At 41.5% G+C, this 19,335-nt stretch overlaps 2 protein-coding genes across 2 annotated transcripts; one reads left to right on the forward strand and one right to left on the reverse strand.

The window, feature by feature from the left end:
* Window positions 1-5,033: 5,033 nt before the first annotated feature.
* Window positions 5,034-8,461, reverse strand: LOC138892724 (uncharacterized). Its single transcript, XM_070176460.1, has 7 exons — window positions 7,643-8,461; window positions 7,491-7,550; window positions 7,284-7,343; window positions 7,202-7,230; window positions 6,938-7,106; window positions 5,403-5,551; window positions 5,034-5,304 (listed from the first exon to the last, which is right to left on the reverse strand). Exons 1-7 carry the CDS (start codon window positions 8,459-8,461, stop codon window positions 5,034-5,036), a joined length of 1,557 nt encoding a protein of 518 aa, XP_070032561.1.
* A 9,437-nt stretch (window positions 8,462-17,898) lies between these two features.
* LOC138892725 (uncharacterized) lies at window positions 17,899-18,365 on the forward strand. The gene is made up of 2 exons (XM_070176461.1): window positions 17,899-18,209; window positions 18,326-18,365. The coding sequence occupies exons 1-2, from the start codon at window positions 17,899-17,901 to the stop codon at window positions 18,363-18,365; spliced, it is 351 nt and encodes a 116-aa protein (XP_070032562.1).
* Window positions 18,366-19,335: the final 970 nt, after the last annotated feature.

A 19,335-nucleotide genomic window follows, 5' to 3' on the forward strand; every position in this document is an offset into this window, starting at 1 on the left:
GCTAGAAGCGCCGTGATTCAGTATTCAGAAATGATAGTCGTGTCGTCAGTAACATATCTTCTAGCCTATGGTTTCCAGGCATCGAGAGATTCAGTTAAGAAAGTAAAGAAGAGTTAGAGATGACGTGATGTCTCGCTTGAGGTTCTAGAACAATATAAGCAAAAATATATAGTGTTAGCAAGTTAAATCGGAGGAGTTTAAGACTAGGAGCATTTAGAAGAGATGGAATGCTGCCCTATTAATAGAATAAGAGTGTAATTATGATAAATGATAAGAGGATGGCATTTAGGCCTTCAATCAAGTAATGATTCAATGAGAAGAGATTTTATGAATTGCGCGGGATTAGAATACCCCCATAAGATGAATCACGTTGAGATGCTTTGAAACACGATTATTTAAGTATAGTATCGTCCCTAGGTGGATCAGGCAATTAACATCAGATGTTCCCCGATGAGATGTGAAAGCTAGTAACAATATATTATGTAAGAGGTTTCAAGTTATCAGTGGTAGTTGTAGATCAACATTAAGGTGAATCAATAATAGATGGATAAAAGTTCCAAATTATGAGATGAGATTAGGCTGTCATTCTTAAGATGAACAATAATGATAAAGCATTAAAGGACTTAGATTTATATATATAGGATCAACAGCGAGAGAGTAAACTGGGGTTGGGTAGCAACCCTCGGTAATAATAAACTGTAGTAAGTATTATGTTATAATATGACCTACCTAGATGCAATAAAGCCATATGGAAGGATAATCGAGGCTATGAAATAAAATATAGCAATAGTCGTAAGTTCGACAAAGTACCAAGCGAAGAACTTCAATACACCTATAGATGTCTAGAGGGACAACTTGTCATAGTTCTATATATGTTCACAAAGTGAGGCCAAGATATTGGCTAAAAGCTGTCAGAAAAAAGAGAGAAGAGTCGCATAGGTATACGTACAAGGACAGAGCCGTACAGGCTGCATGACAGAAGGTAGCAACAGTTACGAGATTGGAAGAACTCCGATCACAGGTCGTGGTGTGAGAAAGAGGCCTAAAGGGGGGGAGGGGATGCCCTGGCCTTTGGATTTATTCATAGAACAATTTCCTAGGTGGAAAGGACAATATTAAAGTATTCGTAAGAGTTGTAGGTTACGAGACTGATAAGCACAACAACCAACATTCGAGGACGAATGTTCTAAAGGGGGAAATGATGTTACACCCCATGTTTTCGTACGTGAAAGTACGTAATAAGTCAATTGATGTACGCTTGGAAATGAGATCATCTTTGAAAGTACATAAACTAAGTTAGTCATGTTACCTTGGATGCTATAAATATTTAAGATCATGAACTGCAAGTACCAATAGGGTTGGAAGGTTTAGAAGCTAAACAAATTGAAGAAAATAAGTTTCATCGAAAGTCGGCAAGTTAGAAATGTTATAACCCATACTTTTGGGGTGAGACTAGAGTGATTAACATGATAAGAAGGTGATGTTATGAGGTATTTTAGTCGTATGGTAGTCATGTATTAAGTTTTGAATTCAAGCGAGTTGTGAAACAAAAGTCAACGAAAGTCGTCACAAGTTACATTAATAAATTGTACTGAAATTTGGGTCTAATGTCACTGAATTTTTCTACCAATATACTTGGAGTTAGGAAGTGATCCACCAACCAAATAGAATATCTACGAGTCTAGTTTCCAATACATTAAATCGTTGTCGATACGAAGTATAGAGATATTCGCATTTTTACGAGATTATGCAAGCAACTCCCTTTGGGACCCACAAGGTCGGTTGAGAATTATCTTGCTATATAAAGTTATGGCCTTCGTCTCCAAGCCTTATTTTAGACCCAAATCAGACCTAAAACTCTCTATAGACATCCTAAACATATCCTTAGGGTTTGGAAGCCAAATAAAAGGCGGAGAAGGTAAAACAAGTGGATTCAAGCGTTAGGAATCTGAACTAGTCGATAGTTCGCCTCTTTCTCTCTCCGTGGATGACTAAGGAAGGCATATCAACGAAGTAAGCTCTGCAAATTGGGTATTTGTGTGCTATAAGGTATGTTCTTCACCCCCTCCTTAGGTTGAGTCATTTGTAGGCCATAGCAAACTGTCATGCCCCGACCTCGGGGAGCGTGACCGGTGCTCAACCGAGATAACCCGACCGAACAAGCCTGTACAATACCTTCTACCCGAACTCACTCATGAATAAAGGAAAGGTCTATTTCATTATTTGGACAATGGGGAGGATCATGTGAACAACACCGATTCCTTATCATTAGTTACATCATTTATAAAATTCAAAATACATACACTTTCATAGTTTGAAGTGGAACGTGTGATACAAATACAACATTACTAGTTTGACTTCCCAACACCAACATATCACACATACTATGTCTACAGAGCCTCTAATAGATACAAAAGAGTACGATGATAGTGCTGGCAACAAGGCCCCGGCTATACGTCAAAACACAATACACAAGGAACAAAAGATATACGACCCTGATATGAAGTGGGGCTCACCAAGTCAGCTGGAAAGAGGGTGTACCGCTATCAATGATCAAAGCTGCATGCTGTGGAACCACCTGCATCCATTAAAGATGCAGCGCCCCCGGCAAAAGAGACGTTAGCACAGATGGAATAGTACTAGTATGAATGACTAAACACCCTCTTAATAGAATGAATGATAACACAAGGAAGGACAATCATAAAATCAATGGGAGCCTCAAATAATACTAAAACATCAAGTGAGGAGCAAGACAAATTTTCAAGTAAATTTACATATTATGGTTGGGAGATTTTAGCACCGATATACCACCATGATTTTAGCACGGAGTCCGATCACGGCCCAATCGGCTAGGCCATCTCACTCAAAGACATCAACTAGAATCACCATCATTATCTCAGTCTCAATCATTGTTTCAATCATAATCTCAAGCACAATCACCACCATGTGTGCAGCATGGTGTCTGATCACGACCCGACCGGCTAGGCCGTCTCACCACAATGTCGTGTGGATCGATATCACCCTTTTATAGCAATCATCTTATCCCTATAAAGGGGAATATTATCGTAACATCAATCTCATCCCAATAAAGGGGTACAATCACAATCCACTCCTACACTGGCACGTGTAGTTTCGGGGTTAGGTTATTTCAACCTACCCTTCCTCGGTGACTAACGATACTCCCAGGGCATTTATTTATTTAAAGGATTGACAACTCATTTCATTATCTTTTATTTATCATTCATTTCATTGGCACCAATGGCTATAACATAATGTCCCTCTTGTCACGTTAGCCGTATTTCATATTTCATGTTCATCTATTTCACTTTCAAACATCATCACGGATCATCAACAAAATAGCATTTCTATTCAAGACTTTAAGTCCACATATGAGCAAATAAGAATGTTAAGCACATTGAAATTTCTTATACAATTTGGTATACTAGCTTTCATTTGAACCACGACTTGAAGTTATAACATTTAAATATGCAACCCATGCTTCGAGCATATTTTCAAATAGAACATAACATAACAAGAACATTTGGAATACATATTGAAGATATATCTTTTGACACAAGGCTTATTCGGAATAATCAATTTATAATGAACAACTCGGTACTTACAAGGACATTGTGGTGTTCAATTCTAAGAGAGAAGTTTAGCCAATATACCTCGCCTCTAGCTTTTTAAATTACTATGATGTTCCGAAATTCTTAGCCACTTCGATCTATTTAGAGATATAGCAAAATTGAACACAAATTAGGAAGGAGTTCATAGTTCCAGCTCATTTGAGCATTTTATCAAACACTAGGTGTGCATTATGGTTTCAAGGTCCTCCTATGGTGGATTCCTTTATCCCCAACCCAATATCTACCATTTTCTAGCTCAACAACCTTCCTACAGCTTTGTTGGTACATGCATGCATAGATAACACCCCCACATCTAAGAATTTCACTCCCCATTATCCATCTTCTACCCCAAACTCGAAATTGAAGACTAGGGTATGGAACCTTACCTCTTGGATGAAGACCTTGTGACTTTTTCTTGTGAATTCTTCAATACTTGAGCAAGGATTGGTAAACAATAACCTTAGGAACTTCCCCTCTCACTCTAGACCACTCCCCCTCTCTAAATATCAGTTAGGACCAGCCAAAATAACCCACAAGTTGTTTTTAGGAAAATAGGATTGGGTGAAACTTTCCAAACTTAAACTCTACGAAGCCAGGTCTGCGGTCGCAGACCAGACCGCAAAATAGGTATGTGGCCCGCAAAGAGGACCGCAGAAAAGGGTCCCAAAATTGGGTTGTTCGAGTTAGGTTTGCGACAGGTCTGCGGTCTGCAGACTAGTTCTGCGGTCGCATAATGCGCCGCAGAACTCCCCTCCAAAAATTTTCATACTGGATCTGTGATGGATTGTGCGGCCCGCGAAATAGTTATGCAGACGCATAATTAACCAAAAAATAACATCCCAAATTTTCCCAGTTGTATGCTCCACTCTGCGGTGGATCTGCGGTCCGAAGATCAGTTCTGTGACCGCAGAAATGCCCTACTCTGCCAAAAGTTTTCTTCAACTACCTAACGCTCTGTTCAACCCAAAAGTCCGTACCGCGGCATCAACACATAAGTCTAACTTGGCATTAAGAAACCCTGAGTTTTAGGTGAAATTTTATGGGGCCTTACATCCTCCCCTCTTAAGATCATTTGTCCTCGAATGAGGGACAAAATCCACCATTAGAAACCAATGTGACTCAGCTGCTATAACACACACCAAGAGTTCCAAACTTTTGACTAACTCCCTAAATTTCCAAAATATTCGCCAGAGTTTCCCCTGTAACTGGGCCTATCCACCTGTCAGAGAATCCCAGAAACCAACCCTATCAACATATACATGAACCAACGACGTAACATAACATAAAAACAACGCCAACTGTGGCCCCACGAGCAGTATATTACCAAAAAGGAACACTTTTAACATCAACTGTACAAATGATACCTAATTCACAGGGAACAAATTCATAGAATAGATTACATAGCTATTCAAACAAATGAGGGTACTTCTTCTTCATCTCTTCCTCGACCTCCCATGTAGCCTCTCCAACTTGTTGGTCTCGCCGTAATACTTTCACGGAGGCAATTTCTTTATTTCTAAGCTTACGGGCTTGCCTATCAAGAATGTCAACTGGAATTTCTTCGTAAGTCCATTCCTCGTTAACCTTAATAGCCTCAACTGGAACAATAAGCGACGGATCTCCAACCACCTTCTTCAACATGGATACGTGGAACACCGGTGCACTAAAGATATCTCTGGATGTAGTTCAAGTTTGTAAGCCACCCGACTAATCCTCTGAATGATTTTGTGCGGTCTGATATACCTCAGACTCAACTTACCTTTATTACCAAACCGCATTATACCCTTCATGGGGGAAACCTTTAAGAATACCCAATCATCCTCTTTAAACTCCAAATCCTTGTGACGTATATCTGAATAGGACTTTTGACGACTATGAGCAGTTTTCAACCGTTCCGTAATGATCTTAACCTTCTCCATAGCCTGATGCACGAGATATGACCCTATCAACTCTGCTTCCCCAATCTCGAACCATCCAATGGGAGATCTACATCTCCTACCATATAAAGCCTCGAATGGTGCCATCTGAATTTTAGAATGATAACTGTTATTGTAGGCAAGTTCTATGAGTGGCAAATGATCATCCCAGCTTCCTTTGAAGTCAAGAACACAGGCGTGCAACATATCCTCAAGCGTCTGAATAGTTCGCTCTGCCTGCTCGTCAGTCTGCGGGTGAAAGGCTGTACTAAGATTCATCTGAGTACCCAAACCTTGCTGAAATTTCTTCCAAAAATTAGCCGTGAACTGTGCCCCTCGATCTGAGATAGTAGAAATTGGAGTGCCATGCAACCTGTCTATTTCCTTAATATACAACTGAGCATACTGTTCTGCTGTGTCGGTAGCCCTAACAGGTAAGAAGTGAGCTGATTTTGTGAGTCGATCCACAATCGCCCAAATTGAGTCATACTTACGAGGCGTGCGAAGTAGTCCCACCATAAAGTCCATATTGATCATCTCCCACTCCCACATTGGAATTTCTATGTTCTGTGCCAATCCACCGGGCCGTTGGTGTTCAGCCTTTACTTGTTGACAATTTGGGCATCTTGCCACAAAGTCCACTATATTCTTCTTCATATCATTCTACCAATAGACTTCCTTAAGATCATGATATATCTTTGTAGAGCCCGGGTGCGCGAAATACCTAGAAGTGTGAGCCTCGATCATGATTCTTTCTCGGAGACCATCTACATTTGGAACACATAGTCGCCCTTGGTACCTTAGTGTACCATCATCCATGCCAAGAGAAAAGGCCATGGTCTTATGTTTATGAACCCCCTCCTTCAATTGTACCAACAATGGATTGTTGTATTGATTTTCCTTGACTTCCACCACAAGCGATGATTCAGCCCTATTTTGCACAATCACCCCCCTTCACTAGAGTCCGCAAGACAAACTCCCAAACTAGCCAACCGATGAACCTACTTGGCTAATGACCTTTGATATGCCTCCAAGTGAGCCAAACTGCCCATAGATTTCCGGCTAATAGCATCGGCCACAACATTAGCCTTCCCTAGATGATATAGAATATCGATATCATAATCCTTGAGTAACTCAAGCCATCTTCTCTGCCGCAGATTCAATTCCTTTTGTTTGAAAATTTGAAGGCTCTTATGGTCCGTGAATATATCCATATGGACGCATATAGATAATGACGTCAAATATTCAATGCAAATACCTCCGCCGCAAGCTCTAAGTCATGTGTTGGGTAGTTCTTTCATGATTCTTGAGTTTCCTAGAAGCATAAGCTATCACCTTGCCATGTTGTATTAATACCCACCCAAATACGATCCTTGAAGCATCACAATATACCACAAATCCATTAGTAACCTCCGATAGAGTCAACACTGGCGTCGTAGTCAATCTTGATTTCAACTTTAGGAAGCTCCTTTTACAAGTATCTGACCATTGGAACTTAACCGCATTCTGCGTCACTTTAGTCAATGGAGAGGCAAGAGTAGAGAACCCCTTCACAAATTTCCTGTAATATCCAGCCAAGCCCAAAAAACTGCGAATCTTTGTTGGAGTTATAGGTCTAGGCTAATTCTTTACAACTGCAATCTTCTGATGATCAACCTTAATTCCTTCTCTGGAGACGACGTGACCTAAGAACGTGAAAAATTCAAGCCAAAATTCATATTTCGAAAACTTCACATACAACTGGTGCTAATACAGGGTCTGCAAAACTGCCATGAGATGATCGACATGGTCCTCTCGACTGCGCAAATATACCAGAATATCAAGAATGAACATTATCACAAAGAAGTCAAGAAAAGGCTTGAAGACTCGATTCATAAGATCCATGAAAGCTGTCGGGGCATTTGTTAGCCCAAACGACATTACCAGAAATTCAAAGTGCCCATACCGGGTCCTGAAAGCTGTTAGAATATCCTACTCCTTGATCTTCAATTGGTGATACCCGAATCTTAAATCAATCTTGGAGAAATACTTAGCACCATGCAATTGATCAAACAAGTCATCTATCCTTGGCAGTGGGTACTTATTCTTGATCGTGACCTTATTGAGCTGCCGATAGTCAATACACATCCTCGGTGACCCATCTTTCTTCCTTACAAAGAGGACCAGTGCGCCCCGAGACAACACATTCGGCCGGAGGAAACCCTTCTCTAGCAAATCCTTCAATTGTTCCTTTAGTTCCTTCAATTCTGCTGGTGCCATTCTGTAGGGTGGAATATATATAGGTTGCATGCCTGGCATCACATCAATCCCAAAATCGATCTCCCTATCTCGTGGGATCCTAGGGAGCTCATTCGGAAAGACCTCCATAAATTCATTCACAACAGGCACAGACGCAAGTGTAGGTGCCCCCACATCGGTGTTTGTAACCCGTGCCAAATGGTAGATACACCCCTTGTTAATCATCTTCGTGGACTTAAGATAAGAAATAAACCTACCCTTCGGCACCACATCATCCCCCTTCCATTCAATAACTGGCTCCTTTGGAAATTCAAACCTTATGGTTTTGGTTCGACAATCAAGCTTAGCGAAACATGAATAAAGCCAGTCCATCCCCATTATTACATTAAAGTCAACCATCCCCAATTCAATGAGATCGGCCATGGTGTCCCAACCACGCACCGTGACAACACAATCCCTATGAACCCGCGTGGCCACAATAGACTCACCAACCGGAGTAGTTATAGAGAACGACTCATGAAGCTGTTCCGGTTCTATCCCAAATTCCATAACAACATAGGGAGTGACATAGGACAAAGTTGAACCAGGATCAATAAGAGCATACACGTCACGATATTGGACAGTCAATATACCTGTGACAACATCTGGAGAAGCCTCTGAACTCTGGCAACCCTTCATAGCATAGAAACGGTTGGGTCCTCCCCAACTCTGTGTACCACACCTAGATGAACCATGCCCTGCGGGTGCTGGAATGCCTCGAGCTGGAGGAGGTACTGCGGATGTAGTAGCTACTGAACTAATTGGCTATTCTGTACCCCTGCCTACACCCTAGCAGGATGAACGACAATCTCTCTGGATGTGACCCCTCAATCCGCACCCATAGCATATGGGTAGGTCTATGTAGCAGACTCCTAAGTGCATTTCCCCGCACCTAGGGCATTGGGGCCTCCGCTGCTGCTGGAATCTCCTACCAGGCCAAACCTGCTAGTAGGATCCCCTGTTGCCCTGACCGGGCCTAAAACGATTCCACTACTACTGACTGGGCCCTGACGGTGGTACACTGACAGAAGACTGAGCAAAAAATTGGGATGGCCCTGATGACCCTCCCCTGAATACTGACCTACCATCACCACCATCCAAAGAACCTCCAAGGTTGCCCGCGGATCGGGCCTTGTTTCTACTCTCTCGCTCCATCCTATTCTTCAATTTACGGTTCTTTGTAGCTTGAGAAAATGCCACTATCTTCCCATAGTTCATATATAATTCAAGACAGTTGTAGCGGCCTTATTTATAACCAAGGGGCTAAGTGTAAGTTGTAAGGCCCCGTAAAATTTTGCAAAGGAATTTTAGGTTTCGTGGTATCGAGGTAGACTTATACGTTGGGGAGCTGAAGAAAATTTTTAGAAATGTAGGGCATTTCTGCGGTCACAGAACTAGTCTGCGGACTGCATATAAGCCGCAGACTGAAGCAGTAAGCTGGATAAAATTTTGGACCATTAGGCGGTCTATTATGCGGCTGCATAATCATTTTGCGGGCCGCATAACCTATCACAAACCCAACATAAAATTTTTCGGAGGGAAGGTCTGCGGAACGCAGACCGGTCGTAGAGTAGGGTAGTATTGCCCAGTTCCGAAAGGCCAATATGCGTCCCATTTTGCGGACCGCAGAAGCATTATGCGGTCGCATATGCGACCGCAGATCAGCGATGGGGCTCCATTTTCTGATTTTTATATCTCGACCCCATTTTGATAAATAGCCTTTGGGGCTCATTTTGAAGGCAAAATATGATATTTTAAGAGAGAAGTGAGAGTGTTCTAGAGAGAGAGAGAAGGAAACCCTAAGCTAATTATTCATTAATCCTTGCTCAAGACTTGAGAATTCACAAGGAAAACTCACAAGGTCTTCATCTAAGAGGTAAGGTTCTAATCCTAGTCTTCAATTTTGAGTTTGGGTAGAAGATGGGAGATTGGAAGTGTGATTCTTGGGCATGAGAGTTATTATTTATGTATGCATGTAAATATAAGGATGGTGGAAAAGTAATTGAGCTAATATAAGTAAACTCTTGGTATTGAATGGGTTATGGAGTGAAGAAAATCTTGTAGAAAATCTTTGTGGTCAAATTTGCACACCTAGTGTTTGGTGAAATGCCTAAATGCGGTAAACCCAAAAATATCTTCCTAATTATGATTCAATTTTGTTATGTTTCTAAATAGATTGTGATTGCTAGAATTTTCGAAACATTGTAGTAATTTAAGGAAAGCTCAAAGCAAGGTATGTTGGCTAAACTCATCTCTTAGAATTGAATCCTAGGGTATTCATGTAATTTATGCAAGTCCCGAGTTGTTCATTATAAAATTGGCTATTCTGAATAAGCTTGTGTTGAAAGATATATGTTCAATATGTATCCCAAATAATTTTATCATGTTATGTTATCATTTGAAACCGTGTTCAAAGTATGTGCTGTGCATTAAAAATGTTACGACTTCAAGTCAAGTTCAAACGAAGGCTATTATGCTAAATTTTGTGAAAAATTTCTATGTGCCTAAGACTCTTAATTGCCCATATGTGTACTAAAAACCTTGATTTGAAATGCCTTGTTGTTGATAATGTTTGAAAGTGAAAAAGGTGAGCATGAAATACTAAATATGGCCGACGTGCCAAGAATGATTTTATAATTATGGCCACTAGTGCCAATGAAATGAAAAGATGTGAAAGATGTATGAAACAAGATGATTGGTAGAAAAGGATGATGTCAATTCACACATCATTGTAGAGAGACGGCCTAGCCGATTGGGTCGTGATCGGACGCCATACCACACACATAGGGGTGATTGTGCTTGAGATTATGATTGAAACAATCGTTGAGACTAAGATAATGATGGTGATTGTGGTTAATGTCTTTGAGTGAGACGGCCTAGCCAATCGGGCCGTGATCGGACTCCGTGCTAAAATCATAGTGGTATATCGGTGCTAAGATCTCCCAACCAATAATATGGAAATTTACTTGAAAACATGTCTTGCTCCTCCCTTGATGTTTTGGTATTGTTTGAGGCTCCCATTGATTTTATAATTGTCCTTCCTTGTGTCATCATTCGTTCTATTGAGAGGGTGTTTAGTCATTCATACTAGTACTATTCCATCTCTACTAACATCCCTTTTGCCCGGTGCATTGTATTTTTAATGAATGCAGGTGGTTCTATAACATGCGGCTTTGATCATTGATAGCAGTACACCCTCTTCCCAGCTGACTTGGTAGTTGATGTTACTTTGTGTGATTTAGGGCCTCGAGTAGGTATGTGCTATGTTTTTGGACTGGTTGGTATAATTGAACGGGGTCCCGAAGGGCTCGGGTGTGGTTCTGATGAGTGTTAGAATATTTTGGAGCTAATTGGCAATTCTGGTCTGGTGTTTTCGCACCTACGTGGTTTGGTCAGCATTTGCGAGTGCGCAAATTTGGCATAAGCGAATTTGGGCCTGGGTCAGTAGGTCCGCAAATGCGAAGGTTTGTGCTGTAGATGCGGGTCCTTCGATCGGAGAAGCAAAGGCTGGTAGCATGCTTGGGGGATTCTTCACAGAAGTTGGGTTTTGGTCGCACCTGCGGGACCGCAGAATCGGAGACTCCGCAAGTGCGAGAGGTCGGTACCTAAGTGACCTTATATAAGTGAGGTCGGGACTGTGGATGGGACAATTTGGCTCACAGGTGCGAGAATCGCTGGGCAAGTCATATATTTTTGAAGGTTTGAGAATTTTATCATATTTTGGAATTAGTGTGAGGGATTTGTGACTTTTGTCGTGTTTCGAGAGACGAGCCCGAGTTGACATTTTGGTTGACTTTGTGTAATTGATTGAAGATTCAATATTTATTATTTCGGTTCGATTTTTATGGCCCTGTTTGATGTTACTGAGTTGTATTTGACAAGATTCGGCTTGCTCGGAGGTTAAATTGAGAGAAAATTCTATTTTGGGATATTAGAGGCTACCGGGTGGAGGTAAGTCTCTTGGCTAACCTTGTTACGAGGGAAAGTCCTACGAATTAACTTGTTTGCTATGTGTTTAAGGTATTGGGGATTGTTTATATGCGTGGTGGCAAGTGTATATGCATTTACCAGGTTTATATCATGACCTGAGGTAGAAATTGGGATATCTTATGCTTTGTTGGACTATGTGCTCGTTTGATTTATGATTTATTTGTCTTATGTGACCACGTTCGCTCTCTTCTCTATGCTGAAAATCATGCCTAGGCTTATGATCATATTATGAAGGCATAGGAATTCATTCTTGATATGTGAAATTGCTTAATTGCCTGTAGTAACATAAAAATTTCATGAGCACATATCAATATTATATTTATTAAGTCCTTGTGGATCTTCTACCTACAATTCTTGAGCATATACATACATTTTCAATAATCGATATGTGATTTGGATTGAGGATTTTGGCACGAAGTTTAAGCGTGCATGTGAGACACAGATATGGCATATTGGACTTTATGATCATATATTGATTTATGAAGGATGCTACTATACCTCTCTTGCGCTTGGATTTGGATCCGTCCCTCTGGATCCAGGTGATAACCCATATTACTTTAGGCCCTGTGAGCATAGCCGGTATATGGATTTTGTACCGGGTTGATACATGGATTTTGTATAGGGTTAGGTGATATATGGATTGTGTATTGGGGTACATAAAATTTGTACTGGTTGAGAATGCGTTCTTATTATTTGGGGTCCCGGCTCTGTGATTTGCGCATGTTGTCTTTTATTATTATACCTGTGCAGTGATAGGATTATTTCTATGCTAGAAAAGCATGCTTATCCGTTGATATCTGTGACTCTTGTTATTCATGATATTCTTTATTGTTTAGTTGATAAATTCTATTTCTACACTTGTGTGGTAAGTATTCGGAATCATCTAGCCTCGCCACTACTTCTTCTACGTTAGACTTGATACTTACTGGGTACCGATTGTCGTGTACTCTAACTATGCTTCTGCACATCTTTTTGTGCAGATCTTCAGGTGGTTCCTAGAAAAGCTTCCCGATTGAGCTGGGAGATATCGCGGAGACTCGGGGTGAGCTGCACTTCATATATCTACTTCGCAGTTTCGAGTCCATGTTCCTTTTATATATTTCTGTCTATTTGTAATTTAGACAGCTTGACATGTATACAAACTTGATATTATTTTTGTTGTTTTCTTATGTACTTATGCCACCTAGTCTTGGGGGCGGATTGTATTGGCTGTGTTTAGGCTATGCTTGGGTTTACAGGCTATCACCGTTTTGAGACTATTTCCATCTTTTATTGTTATCTCTCTCTTTAAATAATGAAAATGGACTTTACTTGTTGTTTGTGAGTTGTCTTGCTTGGCAAGTTCAGCTAGGTTCCATCACAGCCTTAAGGTGAGATTTCAGGTCATGATACATTGGTATAAGAGCTCTAGGTTGAGTAGGTCTCATTAGACACAAGCAGGTATAGTAGAGTCTTATGGATTGGTATGGAGACGTTTGTACTTATCTCCGAGAGGCCACATAATGTTAGGAAACTTCACTTTTTTCATTCTTTATCGTGCAACTTTATTGATGAAGTTTGAAACAGAGATACCTAATCCATACCCAAGATTATATCAAAATCTACCATTCGAAGCAACAAGCGATCAACACTAGTCTCAAAGGCCCCAGTGGTAACCAAACAGGACTAATATACGAGATTCACCATAATAGAGTCACCAACCGGTGTAGATACATAAACGAAAATATCAAGAGAACTACGAAGCAAATCCAAATATGATGAAAAGTACGATGACACACATAAATATGTAGAACCAGAATCAAATAGAACTAATGCATCTTTGGGACAGAACAAAACAATACCTGTAATAATTGCATCAAAGGCCTCTACCTCAGGTCTACCTAGAAATGCATAATGACGGGCATGACCGTCGATCGACTGACCCCAACCTCTGGGGAACCCCCTGACTGCCTGAGCTCCCCCTTTAGCTGGTGGGGCTAGTGGTGTAGCAGTTGGAACTGGAGTCACTGCCCGAGAACCTTGTTGTGTTGTGCCTCTACCACGTCTAGGCAATCCCTCTTGATATGCCCTACCTCTCCACACTTAAAACAACCTCAAGTTGAGAATAACTGCTGAATCTGAAGCTAACTCTTATAACTCGAGTACCTACTGGAAGAACCCTAGGCTGAAGGAGCATGGTAGGAGCTCGGTGCTGGTAATGCACTAAATGAAGACATAACTGGAGCACCACGAGCAGGTCATTAAGCTAAAGGAGATGGCCTGCTAGGATACCAAAATAATCCCTACCTCCAAATGAGGTACCACTAAAACTGTTAGAATATCGGGGCATCTTGCCCCTCATTACCATGGTCTCCCGAACTCTCCCTTTTATATTCTACTTATAAATGAAAAAGTGTTGAGTTTTTATGGTCTTTGAATTCGGAGATTCCCCAATGATCGGGAGGATTTCCTTTACCCTCCATAATGATCTACCCCAGTCGGACGGAACGGTGTAAGATCTGACTCCAAATACGCTTAATCATGGGCACTATGTCCACAGCCTGAAGAAATGTAGTACTAGTCTCTACCTCCCTTCCATAGCAATATTGATATTAAAATTTATCCCCTCAATGAACCTCATCACCTTGTCAACAACGACGGGGATCAAAAAAGCTATATGGCGGGATAGATTAGTGAATCTCATCTCATACTCGGTCACAGACATGCGACCCTGCTGAAGGTGCTCGAACTGACCCTGCATCTACTCCCTTTGTGTGAGGGGAATGAACTTTACTAAGAAGAGATGTGAGAACTGACTCCAAGTAAGTGGAAGTGACCTTAATGGCCTGCTATGCTTATATGACTACCACCACCTCTTAGCTGGCCCGTGAAGTTGAAAAGTAATGAATTCAACTACATTAGACTCCACCAAACCAAGATTCCATAGAATCTCCTAAAAACTATCTAAGAAATCTTGTGCATCTACAAATGGTTACTATCATAACATGGAGGACACATCTTCTTGAACCAAACAAACCTCTTTTGCTCCTCCTTAAACATAGTGGGCTCCACTACCGACCTAACAATAGTTACAGGAGGATGTCCCCCACCATGTACTACTCCTAGCATCTAGAACCAGCCGCAACCTGCTCAGGAGTGTGAGTAGAGGGAGTATGTGCCCCTCCCCCGGCCTGATAAGTAGTCGGTGCCACAGAAAGTGCTCTGGTGTATGCTGGACCCTCCACAAGACCAACCAAATGAACAAGGGCATCCTGAAGTACTGGGGTAGCAATAAACCCCTCCTAGACCTGGACTGGTCCAACTTTCTCACCCAGATCGAAAACATGCTCCTCCACCGAAGCTACTAGTAGCTCCGGTGTAGTTGCCCTAGCATGGGCTCTGACAGCAGTATGGGCCCTTCCTCTACCTCAACCATAACCTCCCACAGCCTTAGCCTGAGGGGGTGGTTTCTGACCAATTTCTCTCGATGAACATGTTCTCACCATCTGCGAGAGAATAGAAATACAAGGATTCAATGCTATTCTTGATTGTCACACTAAGACTGTGACACTGACTATGCCGGGGTTGCCAAGGATGGAATGGAAAGGTTCTTTGGGGTATACTTCTAGTAGGGTGGTTTCATTTATTAAGGCTAAACGGATGGTTGAGAAGGTGTGTTTGGCGTACTTAGACTTTGTGAGGGATGTTAATGGTGATACTCCTACCGCCGAGTCAGTTCTGGTAGGGAGAGAGTTCCCAAATATGTTTCCAGCTGACCTACCAGACATGCCACCTAATAGGGATATTGATTTGGTAATGACTTGGTGCTAGGAAATTAGCCCATATCTATTCCACCGTACCATATGGATTTAGTAGAGTTGAAGGAATTGAAACAACAGTTGCAAGAGTTGTTTGATAAGAGGTTCATCAGGCCTAGCGTATCACCGTGTGGTACGCTAGTTTTGTTTGTGAAGAACAAGGATGGTACCATGAGAATGTGTATTGATTACAGGCAATTGAACAAGGTTTCTATCAAGAACAAGTATCCATTGCCTTGCATTGATGACTTATTCGACTAGATTTATGGTTATAGGGTATTCTCGAAGATTGACTTGAGATTGGGGTATCACCAGTTGAAGATTAGGGCTTTGGATATTTCCAAGACAGCTTTCAGGACTCGTTATGGTTATTATGAGTTTCTAGTGATGTCTTTTTGCCCGACTAATACCCCAACAACCTTCATCCATTTGATGAACAGTGTGTTCCAGCTATATTTGGATTCGTTTGTCATTGTGTTCATTGATGATATCTTGGTATACTCATATAGTACTGAGGAGCACGAACAACATTTGAGGACTGTGCTTTGGATTTTGAGGGAGAAGAAGCTATATGCTAAGTTCTCCAAGTGAGAGTTCTAGATGGAATCGTGGCATTCTTGGGCCACATGGTAGCTAGTGATGATATTAAGATGGATTTGAAGAAGATTGAGGAAGTTCAGAGTTAGCCCAGACCTTCCACCGCTATCGAGATCACGAGTTTCTTAAGCTTGGATAGGTATTATCGCTGCTTTGTGGAAGAGTTTTCATCTATTGCAGCCCCATTGACTCAGTTAACTTAGAAGGGCGCTCCGTTCAGGTGGTCGGATGAGTGTGAGGAGAGCTTTCAGAAGCTCAAGTCGGCATTGACTACGGCTCCAGTTTTGGTAGTGCCCTCAGGATCGGGTTCGTACACAGTCTATTGTGATGCTTTGAGGGTTGGTATTAGATGTGTATTGATGCAGTACGGTAGGGTGATTTCCTATGCATCACGCCAGCTGAAGCCCTATGAAGAGAATTAGCTGGTACATGATTTAGAGTTAGCTGCTATTGTACATGTGCTCAAGATTAGAAGGCATTACTTATATGGCGTGTCTTGTGAGGTGCATACAGACACCGGAGTCTCCAACATCTGTTTAAATAAAAAGAGTTGAATTTGAGGTAGCGGAGATGGTTGGAGTTGTGGAGAGGCTGTTAGCTATGGATGTTCAGGCTTTAGCCAACAATTTCGTGAGGTTAGATATTTCAGAGCCTAGCAGAGTTCTCGCTTGTGTTGTGCCACAGTCGTCCTTATTTGAGCGCATTAAGGCACGCCAGTATGATGATACCCACTTGCTTGTACTTAAGGACATGTGCACCGAGTCGGTGCCAATGAGGTGACTATTGGTGATAATGGGGTATTGAGGCTTTAGGTCGTATTTATGTTCTGAAGGTGGATGGTTTGAGGGAGTTGATTCTTGAGCAGCTTACAGTTCGTGGTATTCTATTCACCCAAGTGCTATAAAGACGTATTGTGATTTGAAGCAACATTATTGGTGGAGAAGGATGAAGAAGGACATCCTTGAGCATGTTGCAAGGTGTTTGAATTGTCAGCAGGTCAAGTATGAGCATCAAAGGTTGGGCGGTTTGCTACAAGAGGTTAGATATACCATAGTGGAAGTGAGAGTATATCATTATGGATTTTGTGGTTGGGTTTCCATGAACCTTGAGGAGATTTGATGCTGTGTGGGTTATTGTGGACGGACTGAACAAGTCTGTGCATTTCATTCCGGTCATAACTTCCTACACTTCTGAGGCGTTGTCTCGGATTTATCTTAGAGAGATCGTACGCCTGCATAGTGTGCATGTGTCTATCATCTCGGATCGAGGCACTCAGTTTACATCAAATTTTTTGAGAGCAGTGCAGCGTGATCTGGGCATGCATGTTGAGTTGGGTACGATATTTCATTCTCAGATGGACGGGCAGTCCGATCCGACCATTCAGATCTTGGAGGATATGTTGGGAGCCTGCGTCATTGACTTCGGAGGCCAGTAGGATCAGTTCCTAGCATTAGCAGAGTTCGCTTACAACAACAGCTACTAGTCGAGTATTCAGATGGCCCCTTATGAGGCCTTATATGGGAGGCAATGTCGTTCTCTGATTGGTTGGTTTGAGCATGGGAGGCTAGGTTGTTGCGCACTGATCTACTTCGTGATGCTTTGGAGAAGCTGAAGTTGATTCAGGAGCAACTTCGTACAACGCAGTCTAGATAGAAGAGTTATGCTGATAGGAAGGTTCATGATGTAGCTTTCATGGAGGGTGAGAAGATTCTTCTCAAAGTTTCTCCTATGCAAGGCATGATGAGGTTCGGGAAGAAGGGGAAGTTGAGCCCTCAGTACATTGTTCCATTTGAGGTTTTGGAGAGAGTGAGTGAGGTGGCTTACAGGCTTGCTTTTCCACCTAGCTTGTCGGGGGTTCATCCAGTATTTCACGTTTCTATGCTTCTAATGTATCATAAGGATCAGTCACATGTGTTAGATTTTAGTATAGTGCAGTTGGATGAGAATCAAACTTATGAGGATGAGCAAGTGGCCATTTTCAATAAGCAAGTTCGGAAGTTGAGGTAAAAGGATATTGCATCGATGAAGGTTCAGTGCAGAGGTCAACTGCTCGAGGAGGCAACTTGGGAAACCGAGCAGGATATGAAGAGTAGATATCCTCATCTTTTTGGCATTCTAGGTATGCTTCTAAACCTGTTCGAGGACGAACGTTTGTTTAATAGGGGAGAAAATAACGATCCAGCTGGTAGTTTTGTGTATTTGAGCCCCATTCCCTAGTCCAAAATCACAATCCGGACCTAACAAAACCATAAAAAATCCGATTCAAGGTCAAATACACAAAAGACAAACTCGGTCAACTCTTCTAACCTAAAGCTTCTTAGTTAAGAATCATTCTTACAAATCAATCCCGAACCATTCGAAAACCAAAACTAACGATACACACAAGTCATAATATACCATATGAAGCTACTCATGACCTCAAACTACTGAACTTGACGCGAATGCTCAAAACGACCGATCGGGTTGTTACACCCGTAGATGAAGTGGAAGTCAATGAGAGCTTGACCTACAAAGAAGTTCCCATTGATATTTTCGACATACATGTCCAGATATTGAGGAAAAAAGATGTCGGTTTAGTAAATATTTTATGCTGTAATCATGAAACAGAGGAAGTTACTTGGGTAGCCGAAGAAGACATTAAGAAGACATACCCTCACTTGTTGAGGGGGAAGGTATGTGGAAGATTAGACAATTGAAAATTTCCTTTATCCTATTTATGATCAAGTTTTGATTATTGTGAGGGTGTGGTTTAGAAAGAATTGTGCGACATTCGAGGATAAATATAATATAAGATGGAAAGACTTTAAAATATCGTAAATTTCTCTATTTAATTTGGATGATTTATTAGCTCAATTTTTGGACGTCTACGGAACCTTTGAGATGTGTTAATGGACGTGCGAGAGTTATGAGATGTAGTAGAGGTGTTACAATGGCTTGAGGTAAGAAAAATAGAATAAAAATAAAATTTCAAATTTAAGAAAGGGAAGTGCGTGGCACTTTCATAAAAACATTAAAAAAAATTCTATTGGAATGTCATGATCCAAAAATCCGGCTAGTCGTGATGACACCTAACCCAACCCGCTAGGTAAGCCAATTAACAATCAACACATCTCAAATAAGAAATATGGG

Source organism: Nicotiana tomentosiformis, chromosome 5 (genome assembly GCF_000390325.3).
Source record: "Nicotiana tomentosiformis chromosome 5, ASM39032v3, whole genome shotgun sequence".
NCBI classification, from domain to species: domain Eukaryota; kingdom Viridiplantae; phylum Streptophyta; class Magnoliopsida; order Solanales; family Solanaceae; genus Nicotiana; species Nicotiana tomentosiformis.

Excerpts from the sequence above, each read along its gene's own strand:
- LOC138892725 (XM_070176461.1), top strand. The coding sequence starts at position 17,899 with ATGGAGGGTGAGAAGATTCTTCTCAAAGTTTCTCCTATGCAAGGCATG. Across the intron at positions 18,210-18,325 it reads AAGCAAGTTCGGAAGTTGAG|GTATGCTTCTAAACCTGTTC; the intron begins GTAAAAGGATAT and ends TTGGCATTCTAG.
- LOC138892724 (XM_070176460.1), bottom strand. The coding sequence starts at position 8,461 with ATGAAGGGTTGCCAGAGTTCAGAGGCTTCTCCAGATGTTGTCACAGGT. Across the intron at positions 7,231-7,283 it reads ACCCTGTATTAGCACCAGTT|GTCACGTCGTCTCCAGAGAA; the intron begins GTATGTGAAGTT and ends TCACGTTCTTAG. Across the intron at positions 5,552-6,937 it reads AGGTTACTAATGGATTTGTG|GCTATGGAGAAGGTTAAGAT; the intron begins GTATATTGTGAT and ends CTCGTGCATCAG.